This window comes from Phyllobates terribilis, unplaced genomic scaffold (genome assembly GCF_046119375.1).
Source record: "Phyllobates terribilis strain yellow unplaced genomic scaffold, ASM4611937v1 Scaffold_4__5_contigs__length_816908805, whole genome shotgun sequence".
In the NCBI taxonomy this organism is placed as follows: Eukaryota; Metazoa; Chordata; class Amphibia; order Anura; family Dendrobatidae; genus Phyllobates; species Phyllobates terribilis.
Window position 1 is genome coordinate 70472452 of NW_027362764.1, and position 14839 is coordinate 70487290.

A 14839-nucleotide genomic window follows, 5' to 3' on the forward strand; every position below is an offset into this window, starting at 1 on the left:
ACGATATTACTCTGGGAAGAAGGTGAGGAAAAAATGAAAATGCAAAAACGGAAGTTGGCCTCTTCGTACAAGGATTAATGGTAGTCAACAGGAGAACAGTCCAGTTAGTACTCTTAACTCTTGGGTTCATGCCTCTGGTCCACTTTGGGCAGTGTCTGTGCATGTATGGCCATATGTCCTGTGCAGATTGGGGGCACAGGACCCATTTTTTGTGACATAAGTCAATGGATGATGGACCCATTTTTTGTGACATAAGTCAATGGACGTTTTCAAAGTGGATGGGAGGAAAGCCAATCATGGAGAGTATTAAAACAGAAGAGAGAATGCAGATTGATCACTGTTGGGTGACCAGTTGCCTACCACCTGTACAGTATATATTTTGCTAATTTGAAAGTTTACATACGATTAAAGAGGTTTTTCAATGAGTGAGAGTAGATGTCCAATGACCATTGTTTTCCCTACCAAGCTGGTTGCATCCTGTCAAAGGACGAATGTAGACGCTAATCACCATCCATGAGACGTGTTATGACATATTTTGGAGATATGCTTTAAAGGGATTGCCCACTTTATCTTTACAGATATGTTGGGGACATGTTTTTGTAACACTTACTATAAGTAAGTGCTAAAGGTTCTCCTCCAGAACTTGTTAGTGCTGCCTTCCTCACAGACTGCACAGCTCCTGTTCTCACAATGGTTGCTGATAAAGTAGTAGCTGACCAGACCTGTCTATCAGGGTCCTCCAAAATATTGTAGATGGGATATCTGTTTTTTAATTGGAGGAGGCTGATGGACAGGTCTGATCACCTGCTTCTCCATCAGAAGCCATTTTTAGAGCAGAAAAGCTTTGGAGCCTGTGATGAAGAAGGAGAACCTATAATACATGTAAATTAGTGAGTAGAGATGAGAAAATTGGTTCAATTGGTTGGTTTTTTTTAAAAAAATTGAATATGGAAAAATTTCAAAATTGGATTTTTTTTTAATTCTCTCTAGCAAAATAGTCGCAAACTGGTTGCTATTTTTGCTGGAATAATATAGAGCCAGTGACGCGCCCCCTGGGCCGTGGGGTACCCTGTGCCAGGCCGGTAGATGCTGGGGGTTGTAGTCACAGTGGCGGTGACCCAGGGTGGTCAACCCAAGGGGAATTGTATATGGGTTTTATTAAAGAGTCCGACTACGCCACCTGTGGAGTGCGGCCAAAGGGGGCCGCCACTGCGTAACAGTCCTCTGAAGCTGGTGGTATTGCAGCAAGGGTATTATTACTCCCCACAGGAAGAGTTCGCTTCAGGGCAGTGTGTGGATGTTGGTGGTTGTGCTGGGCGCTGTAGTGCAGTGAGGGATGGTGCAGCAAGGAGCACAGAGACAAGATAGTGCAGTCCCAGGGTCTTTACTCACAGTTGTTGCAGTCCAGATTACAGATCTCAATGTAACTGCCCACGTCGTTCTATGCTTACTAGGTGAGGGGCTCAGTCCACCCCCAGATAGCTCCGGAGTACTTATCAGGACCCCCTTCTGTGTCCTTTCTCTGGCCTCTTCTCTGCACCTCACACCTAGTGACTCCAATCCGGTACCCGCGGGCCTTGGCGGGCGACGTATGTTCCGTCCCCTGGGTCCTATATGGCTACCTTCTCGGTGAGACTGGCGTGGACTTGTGGCTACAGGACATAGAGTTCTGCAGCCTCCGGTTTCTAGCTGAGACTTGCAATCTTCTACTAGTTGAGGGATCCGGTTCCCTTTGTGTGGCCTGACCCCTCCACCTCCCGGTAGATTCGGGCGTACGGGTGGCCTCCAGCACTGCCCGTACCCCTGGGATCCCTTCTGTTCCCAGAGCCTTCCTGCTCCCTCTCCTCTCTTCTCTCCTTCTCCCAGACTTGGGCCTCACTGTCCAGGCCCGCCTCTGGAGCAGAGCTCAATCAGAGCCTCTGCTCCTGTCACTTCTCCTCCTCTGACTAGTCTGACTGGCTTGTCTTTCTAAGATGGCTCCCCTCTTTATACAGCTACTGAAGTGCTCCCCTGATCTATGTCCTCCACCCACACCCACTACATGGTTCCCCCTTACTGTGGTTCCCCCCACTCCAGCTAGGGATCAGGGACTGTGCTCTCCCGTAGGAGCAATCTCGCCCTGACCTCTGAAATGTGGTGTAGTGAATGCAGATGTTAGGGTCCTGAGATGTACTCCTTCCTTACCTGAGGGTGAGATGCCACACCCCTGGGTGAGATGCAGTACCTCTGTGACGACTGAACCCTCAGGGGCGCCACACCCCCCCCCTGGTAAAACACAACACGTCCGCGGGCTGGAACAGAGTAAAAGACAGGGTAGATTAAAGACATGCAATATTTTAGATGCATCACATAGAAGACTAAGAACATAACATTTCTTCCCTTTATGGGAGGTTCTTTTTCTTTAACGTTACTGGTTACGTTTTCTCTTTCAAAAATATTATAAAACTCTTTCTACTTGTATAGACACATCTGTCACGCATAAAAGACTTTTCTTATAAACATTCTTCATATTTTATCACCATTTGTCATATCAAAACATTTTCCATATAAAACTTTTTCCAACCGGTCACAGTGCGGTCTGCAACCAGGTGTCTATTTTTCAGTAAGGCGCAAACTTGAGTATGAGGGACCCGTCCGCAAACCCTCAACGTAGGCCCTGGGCATGGCTGCAGGGCATAGGTGATCCGGCGTTGGGCCACGTCTTCGGCCACGGCAAACGGGTTTTTGTTCTGAGGTCATTTCTTGTAAACTTATAAAACCAATAAGGGGCACTTTAAGAAGTGCAATTATTTACAAAGGAAAGTTTTTCGGGAGATCACCGTCCTCTTCCCTATTGTCTTTATACCCACACGGGTAACTGATTAAACAGACACAAAACCGGTCAAACTTGCAAAGTTTCCTGCACCCTTACGGGTAACTATTTACAGTTTCTGTAGACCCATATTCAATATTGGGGTTCCCGCCGGGGGAACTCCTCATTCTTACCAACTGACCCAGCCGGGTACTCAGCCTGGTACTGCGGGGGCACGTCCTTTGCCACCTTGTGGACTTGGAGAGCATGCCACCCGCGTTTTCCCTTGTGACGGGTGAAAGTGACATAGTCACCGGGATAGAGGTCCCGGCCGGGATGCCCCTGCTGGAGGTGGGGTTCCACGTCCCGCCGGTTGACAAAGACATCTCTATCGGTCTGTGGCTCCCGGATGAAGCCCCACCCGGCGTCCAAGTCAAATTTTACGATTATCCCCTCCAGACGGGGACTGGGCTTGGTAGACATTGCTTGGCGGACCTGTGTTTTGGCCGCCATGTTTCTGGCCTCCATGCGCTCCCACTGTACCTGCCGGTTATATCGCTCCTTGTCCATCTGCAGGAGCTCCCTCCTGCAGTACTCTTCTCGCCGGAGGGCCTGGGCCTGGGTCTCCTTCGGGAACCCGATGAGATCCCCCTCCCGGTTGTCACACCGGAACTCTTCTCCCCCTGCACAGGTAATCGGGGTCGCAGGTGTGGGAGCAAGGGGGGTCTCTGCTGACCTTCATTCCTGGCGGACCATTCGAAGGAGGGGGTCCCGTATCCCCACTCGGGTGTGGCGGTAGGCTGCTCCGGTAATGGGCCCAGGAGCAGGTCTTCCGAGCAGTCACCCGGGTAGTGCGAGGATTCCGCCAGGGGATCGAGGAGCGGAGCAGCGGAGCTGGCCAGGTGGGATGGAGATTTCGCCGGAGTATCACGGAGCTGGTCAGCGGTGTAGGCGCTCGGTGCCGTGGTGGATTCTGGGCCTGGGGGTAAGTCTGGAGCGTGCGCGCCTGGGTATGGAGGCGCCACCAGGGGACCCAGTAGCAGGTCGGTGCGGACTGCGCCCGGGACAGGGAAGCTCTTCCTACCTGCTCCCGCGGCCGCTCCTGGGCTGTTCTCTGCCTCCTGGTCCTGGTCTGGCTCCGCTGGGGCTGGGGCGCTGTCGGTGGATTCCGGTGCTGGCTGCCGTCTCACACTTATCTTCTCCAGCACTTCCCTCTTCCAGCTGGCAATGGCGGTTCTCTCGGCTTCTCCTACCAGCCGGCTGAGCTTACGCATCTCTACCTGGAGGAACTCCGCATCCTCCAGGGTCAGCTTATAGATCACCTCCGTCAGGGTAAGGGGTGTCTCGCTTAGCTGCAGGCCACGGGCCGGAGTCTCAGGCTCACCTACCTCCATCTTGCCTGCCGGGTGTGTTCTCTCTGGTCTGCTCGAGACCACACCCTGTTTCCCAGTTTTCTTTTCTCCTCTCCCCTTTCTGGGGTGGTCCCATTGCTGCTGGCTGTCGGCCACACGTGGGGGCATCTTCCCCACCTTGATGGACACATCTATGTGCATGGCCACAGTTGCAGGGGGCTGGTTGCGCTTTTGGCGCCATTCTGGGACCCGGCCCACGATGGGAGGTTCTGCATTGTTGTTTTTGATCACGCACAAAATGGCACCCGTTCTTCAGGGGTGGGCGCCACATTCAGTAGGAAACACAATCTTTTAGGCACACAATACCCGGTGATAACGGGTGGGTTACATATCCTGCCGACTACGCCAAAGTTGACGCGCCCCCTGGGCCATGGGGTGCCCGGTGCCGGGCCGGTAGATGCTGGGGGTTGTAGTCACAGTGGCGGTGACCCGGTCTGTGACCCAGGACGGTCAACCCAAGGGGAATTGTATATGGGTTTTATTAAAGAGTCCGACTACGCCACCTGTGGAGTGCGGCCAAAGGGGGCCGCCGCTGCGGAACAGTCCTCTGAAGCTGGTGGTATTGCAGCAAGGGTATTATTACTCCCCACAGGAAGAGTTCGCTTCAGGGCAGTGTGTGGATGTTGGTGGTTGTGCTGGGTGCTGTAGTGCAGTGAAGGATGGTGCAGCAAGGAACACAGAGACAAGATAGTGCAGTCCCAGGGTCTTTACTCACAGTTGTTGCAGTCCAGATTACAGAGCTCAATGTAACTGCCCACATCGTTCTGTGCTTACTTAGTGAGGGGGCTCAGTCCACCCACAGATAGCTCCGGAGTACTTATCAGGACCCCCTTCTGTGTCCTTTCTCTGGCCTCTTCTCTGCACCTCACACCTAGTGACTCCAATCCGGTACCCGCGGGCCTTGGCGGGCGACGTATGTTCCGTCCCCTGGGTCCTATATGGCTACCTTCTCGGTGAGACTGGCGTGGACTTGTGGCTACAGGACATAGAGTTCTGCAGCCTCCGGTTTCTAGCTCAGACTTGCAATCTTCTACTAGTTGAGGGATCCGGTTCCCTTTGTGTGGCCTGACCCCTCCACCTCCCGGTAGATTCGGGCGTACGGGTGGCCTCCAGCACTGCCCGTACCCCTGGGATCCCTTCTGTTCCTGGAGCCTTCCTGCTCCCTCTCCTCTCTTCTCGCCTTCTCCCAGCCTTGGGCCTCACTGTCCAGGCCCGCCTCTGGAGCAGAGCTCCTACAGAGCCTCTGCTCCTGTCACTTCTCCTCCTCTGACTAGTCTGACTGGGTTGTCTTTCTAAGATGGCTCCCCTCTTTATACAGCTACTGAAGTGCTCCCCTGATCTATGTCCTCCACCCACACCCACTACATGGTTCCCCCTTACTGTGGTTCCCTCCACTCCAGCTAGGGATCAGGGACTGTGCTCTCCTGTAGGAGCAATCTCGCCCTGCCCTCTGAAATGTGGTGTAGTGAATGCAGATGTTAGGGTCCTGAGCTGTACTCCTTCCTTACCTGATGGTGGGATACCACACCCCTGGGTGAGATGCAGTACCTCTGTGGCGACTGAACGCTCAGGGGCGCCACACCAGGAAGGGGATAAAATATGAAAAAATATGTACTCACTTGGTCCTCATCTGTCCCGTCACCTCAGCAGGCCTACTTGTTTTTTTGACTTTATTTTGGTCTGGTATGTCCTGTTCCTCTATCCGATGCGGCGTCTCCCTCCAGCTCTTGGCATCATCGGTGTTGACTAGACCCCTCATCCTTGTAAAGATAAAGTAGCCAGTCCCTTTAAATGACTTAGCTGGGAACACGCAACTTGGAAAGGTCCAGGATTTGATAAAAACTTTTCTTCTAGAAACAGCACCACACTTATTCATATGTTGTATTTGGTATTGAATGGGACAGAACTGCAATAAAAGATGCAACCAATGGACAAGATTGTTTTAAAAAAAAAAAGGAAACGCCTTTATCCTGGACTAACCCTTTTGACGATCCTCATTTTATAGTATTTCAGGTGAGTAAAAGGTTGTCATGGTATTTATTCAGGATTTCTGTATTCTTAAGTTGAGAGTTGTGGCTGAATCAGAGCATTATACATTGAACTCTTTGTACCGCTGTCTATTCTTGGCTTATAATTAGTTTTCTGACCACTTAATGAATGAAGAACAGAAGATTCAGAAAAAAAGAGAACATTGCGTCCTTCTATTTATTTTCTGCATTTGGATCACATACTGGTGTCAGACCTTTGGCGCTTAGCATGTTTGTCCTTGAGAACTAATTAGGTAGAAACGATTGTAAACCACGTAAGCTTTAGGAAGCTGGGACGATCTATTCCCTCTCCGAAAAGTCAGCCAGGGGCTCAGAACTCTACGTATTCTGCTTCAAAACACCACATCGTTATTCGGGTTTATGGAAGATGTTGGGTTGATTTCATTAGTTGCTCGCAATATAGACTTATGATGTTAAAATAAAATATAATATGAGATAATATAGTGAGGGCTCTGTCAGTATCCCAACACACGTGTATTCCAGTGCTTGGTTTACAGAGGCATCCAGAGCAGGACTACACCCCACAGTCACTACAAGAGTCAGTAGAAAACTCACCTCCATCTTCTGGATCTCCACATGCATGATGCCAGTGGTGCTGTCAGAAGTGGTGGAAGAGTTGTCGAAGAGAGCATCTGCAAATGTCCAAGTGTCAGTAGAGGGACATGGCCAAACCTCTTGCAATATACCAGTGTCATAGGAATATGACTGAGATGAACATTTTTTGGAAACTAGCGGGTCATGACCTGCGGACCTGTGGAGTCTTATAGAGGGGGGTCGGAAGTAATAAGAAAACAATAAAAATCCAGGATGCAGAGAATTCAGCTGTGTCCTGACTCCATTACACCCTATGAATATATAAAATCTATCAAAGGTATTGTGCAGGCATCATTCTCACCTGTAAAGGGTCTAAAGATACCCTTTTTTTGCCACCAGGTGTTTGATACATAAACTTTCAGAAGCCATTCTTTATTATGTACTGCAGACACAGACAAATTGAATGGGAGGGGATGGGAGGGAGATGATGCTGCAGTTTCCTTATTTGGAGTGGTAGCAGCAGGGGAGGTTGATCTAAGTCTATGGTTCTTGTTTAAAGGGGTTGTGTCATCTTCAAAGTTCAAAAGTATACTGCCCCCAACCTCCCTATCTCCTGCTTGATTTGACAGGTTGCACCAGCAGCATCGCTATGCCGATGACTTGAACTGTGTGTCCTCTGATTCCGCAAGCAGGTGCAGCTTTGTTTCTGGTACATTGGAGTGCTGCAGGGGCACTGATGCTCGCAGGATCCTGCGATCTGCCCAGTTTCAGAACTCCATTTACAAGCTCAACTGGAGAGAGAGACTGAAGCAGTCACCTATAACTTAGGCAATGAGTTATAAGGAAAAAATAAATAAAAATCCCCTCCATTCTTGAGAATGGAGAGATTTTTTTTAAACCAAGTAAATTGCAAAGTTTGGAATTTTAACCATTTATGATGTTGAGAAAACCCCTTTGATTTTCTTGATCTACTTGTATGTTGACTTAATTGGCAGAAATCTATCTATCTATCTATCTATCTATCTATCTGTCTAGATACACATATAGGGCAGTTGTTTAGACTAACAGAAATTAGGAAATGCAGGAAAATCATATAGTTTTACAATTTGCAATGAAGAAACATGAAAAGAAAATAATTGTCTTCTTCCACAATGTATTGGAGTCAATGTCACCATATTATCTATCAAGCTAATTGTAAATTATCTTTCAAAGGATTACCTTCCTTTGAAGTGTAAATCAGAAAACAACACAAAAGAAGAAGTGATTTCAAATGGAAAAAAAAATCTACCGTATTTTGGATGTATTGATAAATGAGGTTTATAAATCCAACATGGCAACTATCACCTCAAAATACATTACAATAGTTGAATGAATAAGCAGACGTGTAATCGGAGGTGGAAATTATTAAATTATTCTTTCATTGCAATGACTATATCGGACACACATCCAGATTGTCACTTTCTTCAGCCTATCTGCCAGCGCTAGGTTACAATAATACAAGGACTTGTTACTTGCCCTCGCTGGGCGGCCCTCTGTGTTTTTTCTTTACAGGCTGCAGCAGAGACAATAATACCACAATGCTCCAGTCTCTCTTACTGAAGGGCTCATGGATATTAACAGACTGTCTCAGACCCCAATGAATTGTATTTAAATATTTAATGAGTAGGATCTCATCAGGACATATGTAATCGAATAGAGGGGAGGTGAGCTGTGACATCAGTTATTGTGATTGGTGGATCCTGTGTTATCTACTGTATATAGAGGTGTTATCTGTCATTGTACAGGAGGGGGAGGAGGTGAGCTGTGATATCACTTATTGTGATTGGTGAATCCTGTGTTATCTACTGTATATAGAGATGTTATTAGTCATTGTGTAGGAGGAGGGGGAGGTGAGCTGTGACATCACCTATTGTGAATGGTAGAGTCTGTTATCTACTATATATAGAGGTGTTATCAGTCATTGTACAGGAGGAGGAGGTGAGCTGTGACATCACCTACTGTGAATGGTAGAGTATGTTATCTACTATATAGAGAGGTGTTATCAGTCATTGTACAGGAGGAGGAGGTGAGCTGTGACATCACCTATTGTGAATGGTAGAGTCTGTTATCTACTATATATAGAGGTGTTATCAGTCATTGTACAGGAGGAGGAGGTGAGCTGTGACATCACCTATTGTGAATGGTAGAGTCTGTTATCTACTATATAGAGAGGTGTTATCAGTCATTGTACAGGAGGAGGAGGTGAGCTGTGACATCACCTATTGTGAATGGTAGAGTCTGTTATCTACTATATATAGAGGTGTTATCAGTCATTGTACAGGAGGAGGAGGTGAGCTGTGACATCACCTATTGTGAATGGTAGAGTCTGTTATCTACTATATATAGAGGTGTTATCAGTCATTGTACAGGATGGGGAGGAGGTGAGCTGTGACATCACTTGTTGATAATCCTGATAAACCAATAGGTAATTTTCCCTATAACATTGAGCACATACTGTACCTGTCTTCTCCTGTTAGAATGACACCCACAGTCTTAGTAAATCACTCCAAATGCCCGTTATAATGTAGTGTAATTTTCAGTATATACCATCCATAACTGGAAAGCACTTGAAGATGTCTGTAGGATAATGGTGTGACACATTGCTTCATTCGATGAGGCTAATGACTATTTTTTTCTCCAATAAAAGGTAAAGCAAGATTCTTCCTATATGCCAATGCAGACAAACAAAAAGATGGAGATGCTGCTCGGATATATACAAGCAAAGTTTTTCCAGCCAGTGATGAGAAGTGCCGAGTCCGGTTTTGGTATTACATGTACGGACCTCCACAGTCTGGGATGTTAAAGGTGAATATAAAATTGAAAATGAAAGCCATTAATTTCCATTAATTGCTAAAATAATTTTTTTGTGATTATTTTACCTTATATCATTATCAATTTCTAACACTTAGGCACCATGTATTGTACATACGTAAAAGAGAGTGAGCTGTACGATGTTCTGCTAGGTGCCATAGAGTATATACAGGGATATACACCCATAAAACCTATGCCACGGAGAGAAGTAGGCTTCATACATACAGCCTCTATGGGAAAACCTGAAAACTTTGAAAATAAAGTGCCGGCACCGGCTAGTAGCCCTCTCTCTATAAGTAACATTGATCAACTGTTTTCGCTATGCGCTGTGCCAGATTCACACTTTAAATAGGTAAGATAACCTCTATGGGGCACATAATGTTCCGAAATATAAATGTAAATATTTAGGCTAAATATTAGTATAAAGCCTATTATCTTGTACAAACATTACATACAAACAAAAAACAAAAAGCTGACACTTAGTAGGTGTTCACACGACTGTAATAAACTGTAATAAACAGGATAATTAATGTTAAACATGAATATATTAAAAAAAATGGCAAAAATTCACAAGCAGAAAAAAAATGTATATATATATTACACAGTAATGTATGAGAGTACCCCAAATAGCTCCATATGATAATAACATTTTTTTGCCTTATATAACCATCTGTGCTAGTCTTTAAAGCCCTGGCAAAGAAATTGCTTAGTACTTTTTTTTCACAAAAAAATTGCCTAGTCCATATTCATATACCTAGTCCCCCCTGTAATGCTGCTGGGACCTGGATCTGGAAGTCTACTACTAGGAACATCATGTGACTGCTGCAATCAGTGGTGGCAGTGGCGAACAACACACCGGTAAATGGCTGCAGCGGGCACATGTCTCCACTGAGCTTTCTCTATTGATGGGAGATTCACAAGTGTGCATTTATATTTATTTATTACTTTTCTGCCCATGCCCAAAAAAAATGAAGAATTAAAAAAATGCTTGACGACCCTTTTTACAAGAAGATTATCCCCTGGTCGGGACGTTTATCTATTATCAAGAAAGTAGAGCAGATACAAGGAAGATCTCTCCCCTTATGTGGCCACACACGTCTGCACGTTAGAGTATGTTCACACAGCATTTTTTTTCTGATGGATTTGAAATGAGTGTTTTCTGAAAACAACCTGAAAAAGCGCTCAGAAAACATTTAAAAAAAAAATGAACATTTGCATTTTTTTGTAGAAACGACTTCCTGATGATATATTCAGGCTTTTGAGCGTCTTTAATCCACTTTAGGTTTTCAAAGACGCCAAGGGGTTAAAAGAAGTGAGCAGACCATTCTTCAGGTGTTTTCAGGCTCCATAATTACAATACATGTCAATCAGAAAGGTAAAAAGATTCCATGAAGACGATTCTTTTGGAGCGTTTTGTGACCATTTTTGCCTAAAAAATTTTGTATTTTACTCATTGCTTAATGGACTTAAAAATGCCGGAAAATAATCCCCAAAAAAGGCACAAAAGATGCTACACAAATCACGTATAAGAATGGCAACAAAATCAAACCGCTTCCAAAAATGCTGGAAAAAACGTGTAAAAAGATGCTTCAGACAAAAATGCCAGTGTTTCCCTTCATTGACTTCCACGTGAAAACCTGGTTTATCTCACCTGGAAAAGACGTCTTGTGCACATACCCATAGGGAAGGCTCACACGATCGATTTCTTTACATCTGAGAAAAACGGTTCGATTATGCTGACCAGACTCTGATCAGAGTTTGATCAGAGTTTGATCAGAGTGGCATTAGTTTTTCTCGCACGTGAAGAAAGAAAAAGGTTTCTCCACTTTCTTCCTATGTCAGTCCATGAAAATCGGACCGCACTCGGATGTTATCCAAGTGTGGTCTTATTTTTTTCACGGACCCATAGACTTTGCTTATTTTGATCCAACACTTAGATCAAAATCGGACATGTCTGCAGATCATTCAGTCCTTGGTGCACAGCCCGATAGAATAATTTTAGGTATGTGCGCTATCCGTGAAAACCACGGATAACACTCGTACGCAAAAATAAGTTCTGTCCACGAGGCCTTAGAGAGGCAGTCACTAGGCACTGTGTAATGCCTCATTTCTCCTGTAGGGGCACTGTAGGCAAACTGGACGCTTGAGTCCAGGTTCCTGTCCAGATTACCGCAGATCTCTGGGGAGGGTTTACAAGCAGGGCACCTAGTGATCAGCTTATTATTGGTGGAGCCTTTAAGCAAAAATGGATTGTTCATGACAGACAACACCTTTAATATTCCAATCTCAGCAAACACAGTCCAATATCTTTCCAATGGCTGCAATGAATGTCGGAGCTTCATGCTTCTCGCTTCCATGTAGTAAACACATTCCTGAATGTCACCTTTTCCTGCTTTCTCTCATCTGCATAGAATAAACAGGATTTTTTGCATATTGCCCTGTTTATGCATGTATTTCCTGTTTCACATCACCGTATTGTGTCAGTGGAATATGAGACAAAATTGATTATTTAGACATTTGCCTTTTGCAGCTTTTCAAAGTCGTTCACTTTTTATGATAGGTTTGCATGCATCATGCACAGAGTCCTTTAAAGCAAGACTGATTGGTTTTATCATCGGCATAAATTGCTGTCTGGGTGACGCTGTCTATACCATCAATCAGCACGCACCGTCCGCGGCGCTGGAGATCAGTCTAAATCCCGTAAATTGTGATTAATGGCGGTTTTACCATAAGTTAATATAACACACGATATTTAATGTTCTGTGTTTTATATGCTGCTTTTACAGGTATATATAGTCACTGAATATGGACTGAATATTCTTCTGTGGTCAACGACCGAGAGCATGGAGCCAAGGTGGATGTACAGCAGTGTCATTCTGGCCAGCCACAGTCCTTTTCGGGTGGCCTTCGAAGCTCAAGTAGGACGGAACAAAAAAGTTCACATTGCTTTGGATGATATATCATTTACATTGGCCTGCCATGGAGAAGGTGAGTGGTTTTAGTATGTTATTTAATTGGTTTACTTGTAAACTAGAGATATCTAACCAGTGATGTATGTCAGGCTGGAATGACGCATATTGTGCTCATTGTGTGACTTTGTTTTTGTAATGAAGGTTCATCAAAGTGTATGAGAGATAGGAAGGATCATGAGCAAACAATTCCTATTTTTAAAACCTGCTCTCCCCAGTACTACAGTACTGGCCAAAATTTTAGAGACTGACACAAATTTTAGTTTTCACACTTTGGCGCTTCAGTTTTTATAGTGGCTATTTGCATTAACTCCAGATTGTTATGGAGACTGGACAAATGATTTGCAAAGTCATTCCTTGAAATGAATATTAACTTAATTACAAAAAACACATTTCCACTGAATTTCACAAAATTACCTACTTACATCCTTTTGTGATCTTCTCAATTCAGGAAAAAGTGTTAATAGGGACAAGGCAGCTGATATAATTCAATCAACGTGAAAGAGAGATGAGAGAAGTCTGGTAGTTTTAAAAGGGGGTTGGTGGTTGAAATCATTGTCTTCTTATAATCATGGTTATCTCCAAGTAAACAAGTCATCATTGGTTTGCATCAAAAGGCTTTACAGGCAAGGACATTGCTGCTTCTAAGATTGCCCCTAAATCAATCATTTATCAGCTCATCAAGAACTTCAGTGAGAGAGGTTCAATTTCTGTGGAGAAGGCTACAAGGTGTCCAAGAAAGTCCAGCAAGTGCAAGGACCATCTTCTAAAAGAGAATTCAGCTACAGGATCGATTAATGCCAGTGCAGAGATTGCTCAGGAATAGCAGCAGGCATCTGCACAAACAGTGAGGTAAAGGATTTTGGGGGCTTGTCTGGTGTCAAAGTAGGACAGCAAAGCAGCCACTTGTCCTCAAGAAAATCACCAAGGACAGATTGACATTTTGCAGCTAGTACAGTGATTGGACTGCAGAGGACTAGGGTAAAGTTATTTTCTCTATTGAAGTCACCTTCTTACGGATTAGGACATCTGGAAGAATGATTGCCCTATGAAGAAAAGGTGATCACTACCATGAGCCCTGTGTAATGCCAATAGTAAAGCATACTGACACCATTCATGTGTAGGGTTGCTTTTCATCCAAGGGAGTGTGCTCACTCACAGTTTTGCCTAAGAACACTGCCATGAGAGGGCCAAACATCCCGAAACAAGTGTTGGTGAATGGAGTATCTGGTTTGGCTTTTATCCTAAGTCTCCTGGCAAGGCTAATTAAAGGGTTATGTTTGATTTTTAGGATTGCTTCTTCCAATAGGTGGCACTAGAGTTCCTGTCATCTTCCTGTCTGAAGAGTCGATTTGCATATTTAATCTCCAAGAGTAGCATTGCACTGCCTATAAGTCTCCTTACACTGCTATATCAGCCATGTCACTCTCCAGAAGAAGAGATGTTATCCGTTAAAAAATATGCAAACAGTAAAACAGCAAACTTTGTGAACTCCAAAATTTGTGTCAGTCTCAAAACATTTGGTCAGGGCTATATATAGACATACTACTTATTTATAAGACCTATCCTGGTAGCCATCACTTGCTTCTCTTCATTTTCCATTGAAAGCACCTCGAATGGTGCATGTATTCTACAGGTGTTAGATGTCTTCTCTATCCAGTTATCTTTGGGTAGGGGGTCTGGATATCCTTAAGGAGACCAGTTGTGTATGGAGTCTTAATAGCAATGCTCCATGTGAAAAAATATGCAAATTATCTTTCTCTTAAAATAAAAAAAATCTAGTGGATATAGCCCCCCCCTCCCTATAATTATCTATTACTATCATATTATTTCCCCATAGTTATTCTATGTCTAACCTTAGTGAAAATAATTTCTTTCATTCTGGGAGAGACTTAATTTTCATACTTTGGGGAAATTCTTAATTTTTTTGCATCAGTTTTCTAACATCAAAAAGTTTCAAATTGCAGCGCACGTCATTTTTTGCCCCAATTTTTTTTTTACATTTTACATTGTTCTAGCCACTTTTCAAAAGTAGGCAAGTTAGATTTGAGCCATAATCATGAATTGCATTTTTTTCCAAAAAGTCACAAAATAAGTCGCAACTCCCTCCAGTAAGGGGACGTGGTAAAGAGTGGAGTAACATATTTTGAAAGAAGTGTAACATCTTAAGATGCACCAAATTTACAAAAATTGTGCGACACTTTGATAAATTCGGTATAAGTAAAGGCAACACAG

General features: G+C 44.5%; 1 protein-coding gene across 1 annotated transcript in view; it reads left to right on the forward strand.

The window, feature by feature from the left end:
* The window catches only part of MALRD1 (MAM and LDL receptor class A domain containing 1), a 900174-nt gene that overhangs the window by 693864 nt on the left and 191471 nt on the right, over positions 1–14839 (forward strand). Inside the window, exons 32-33 of the mRNA XM_073677476.1 lie at positions 9472–9629; positions 12422–12623. Coding sequence (XP_073533577.1) covers positions 9472–9629; positions 12422–12623 — 360 coding nt within the window. The remainder of the gene's footprint in view (positions 1–9471; positions 9630–12421; positions 12624–14839) is intronic.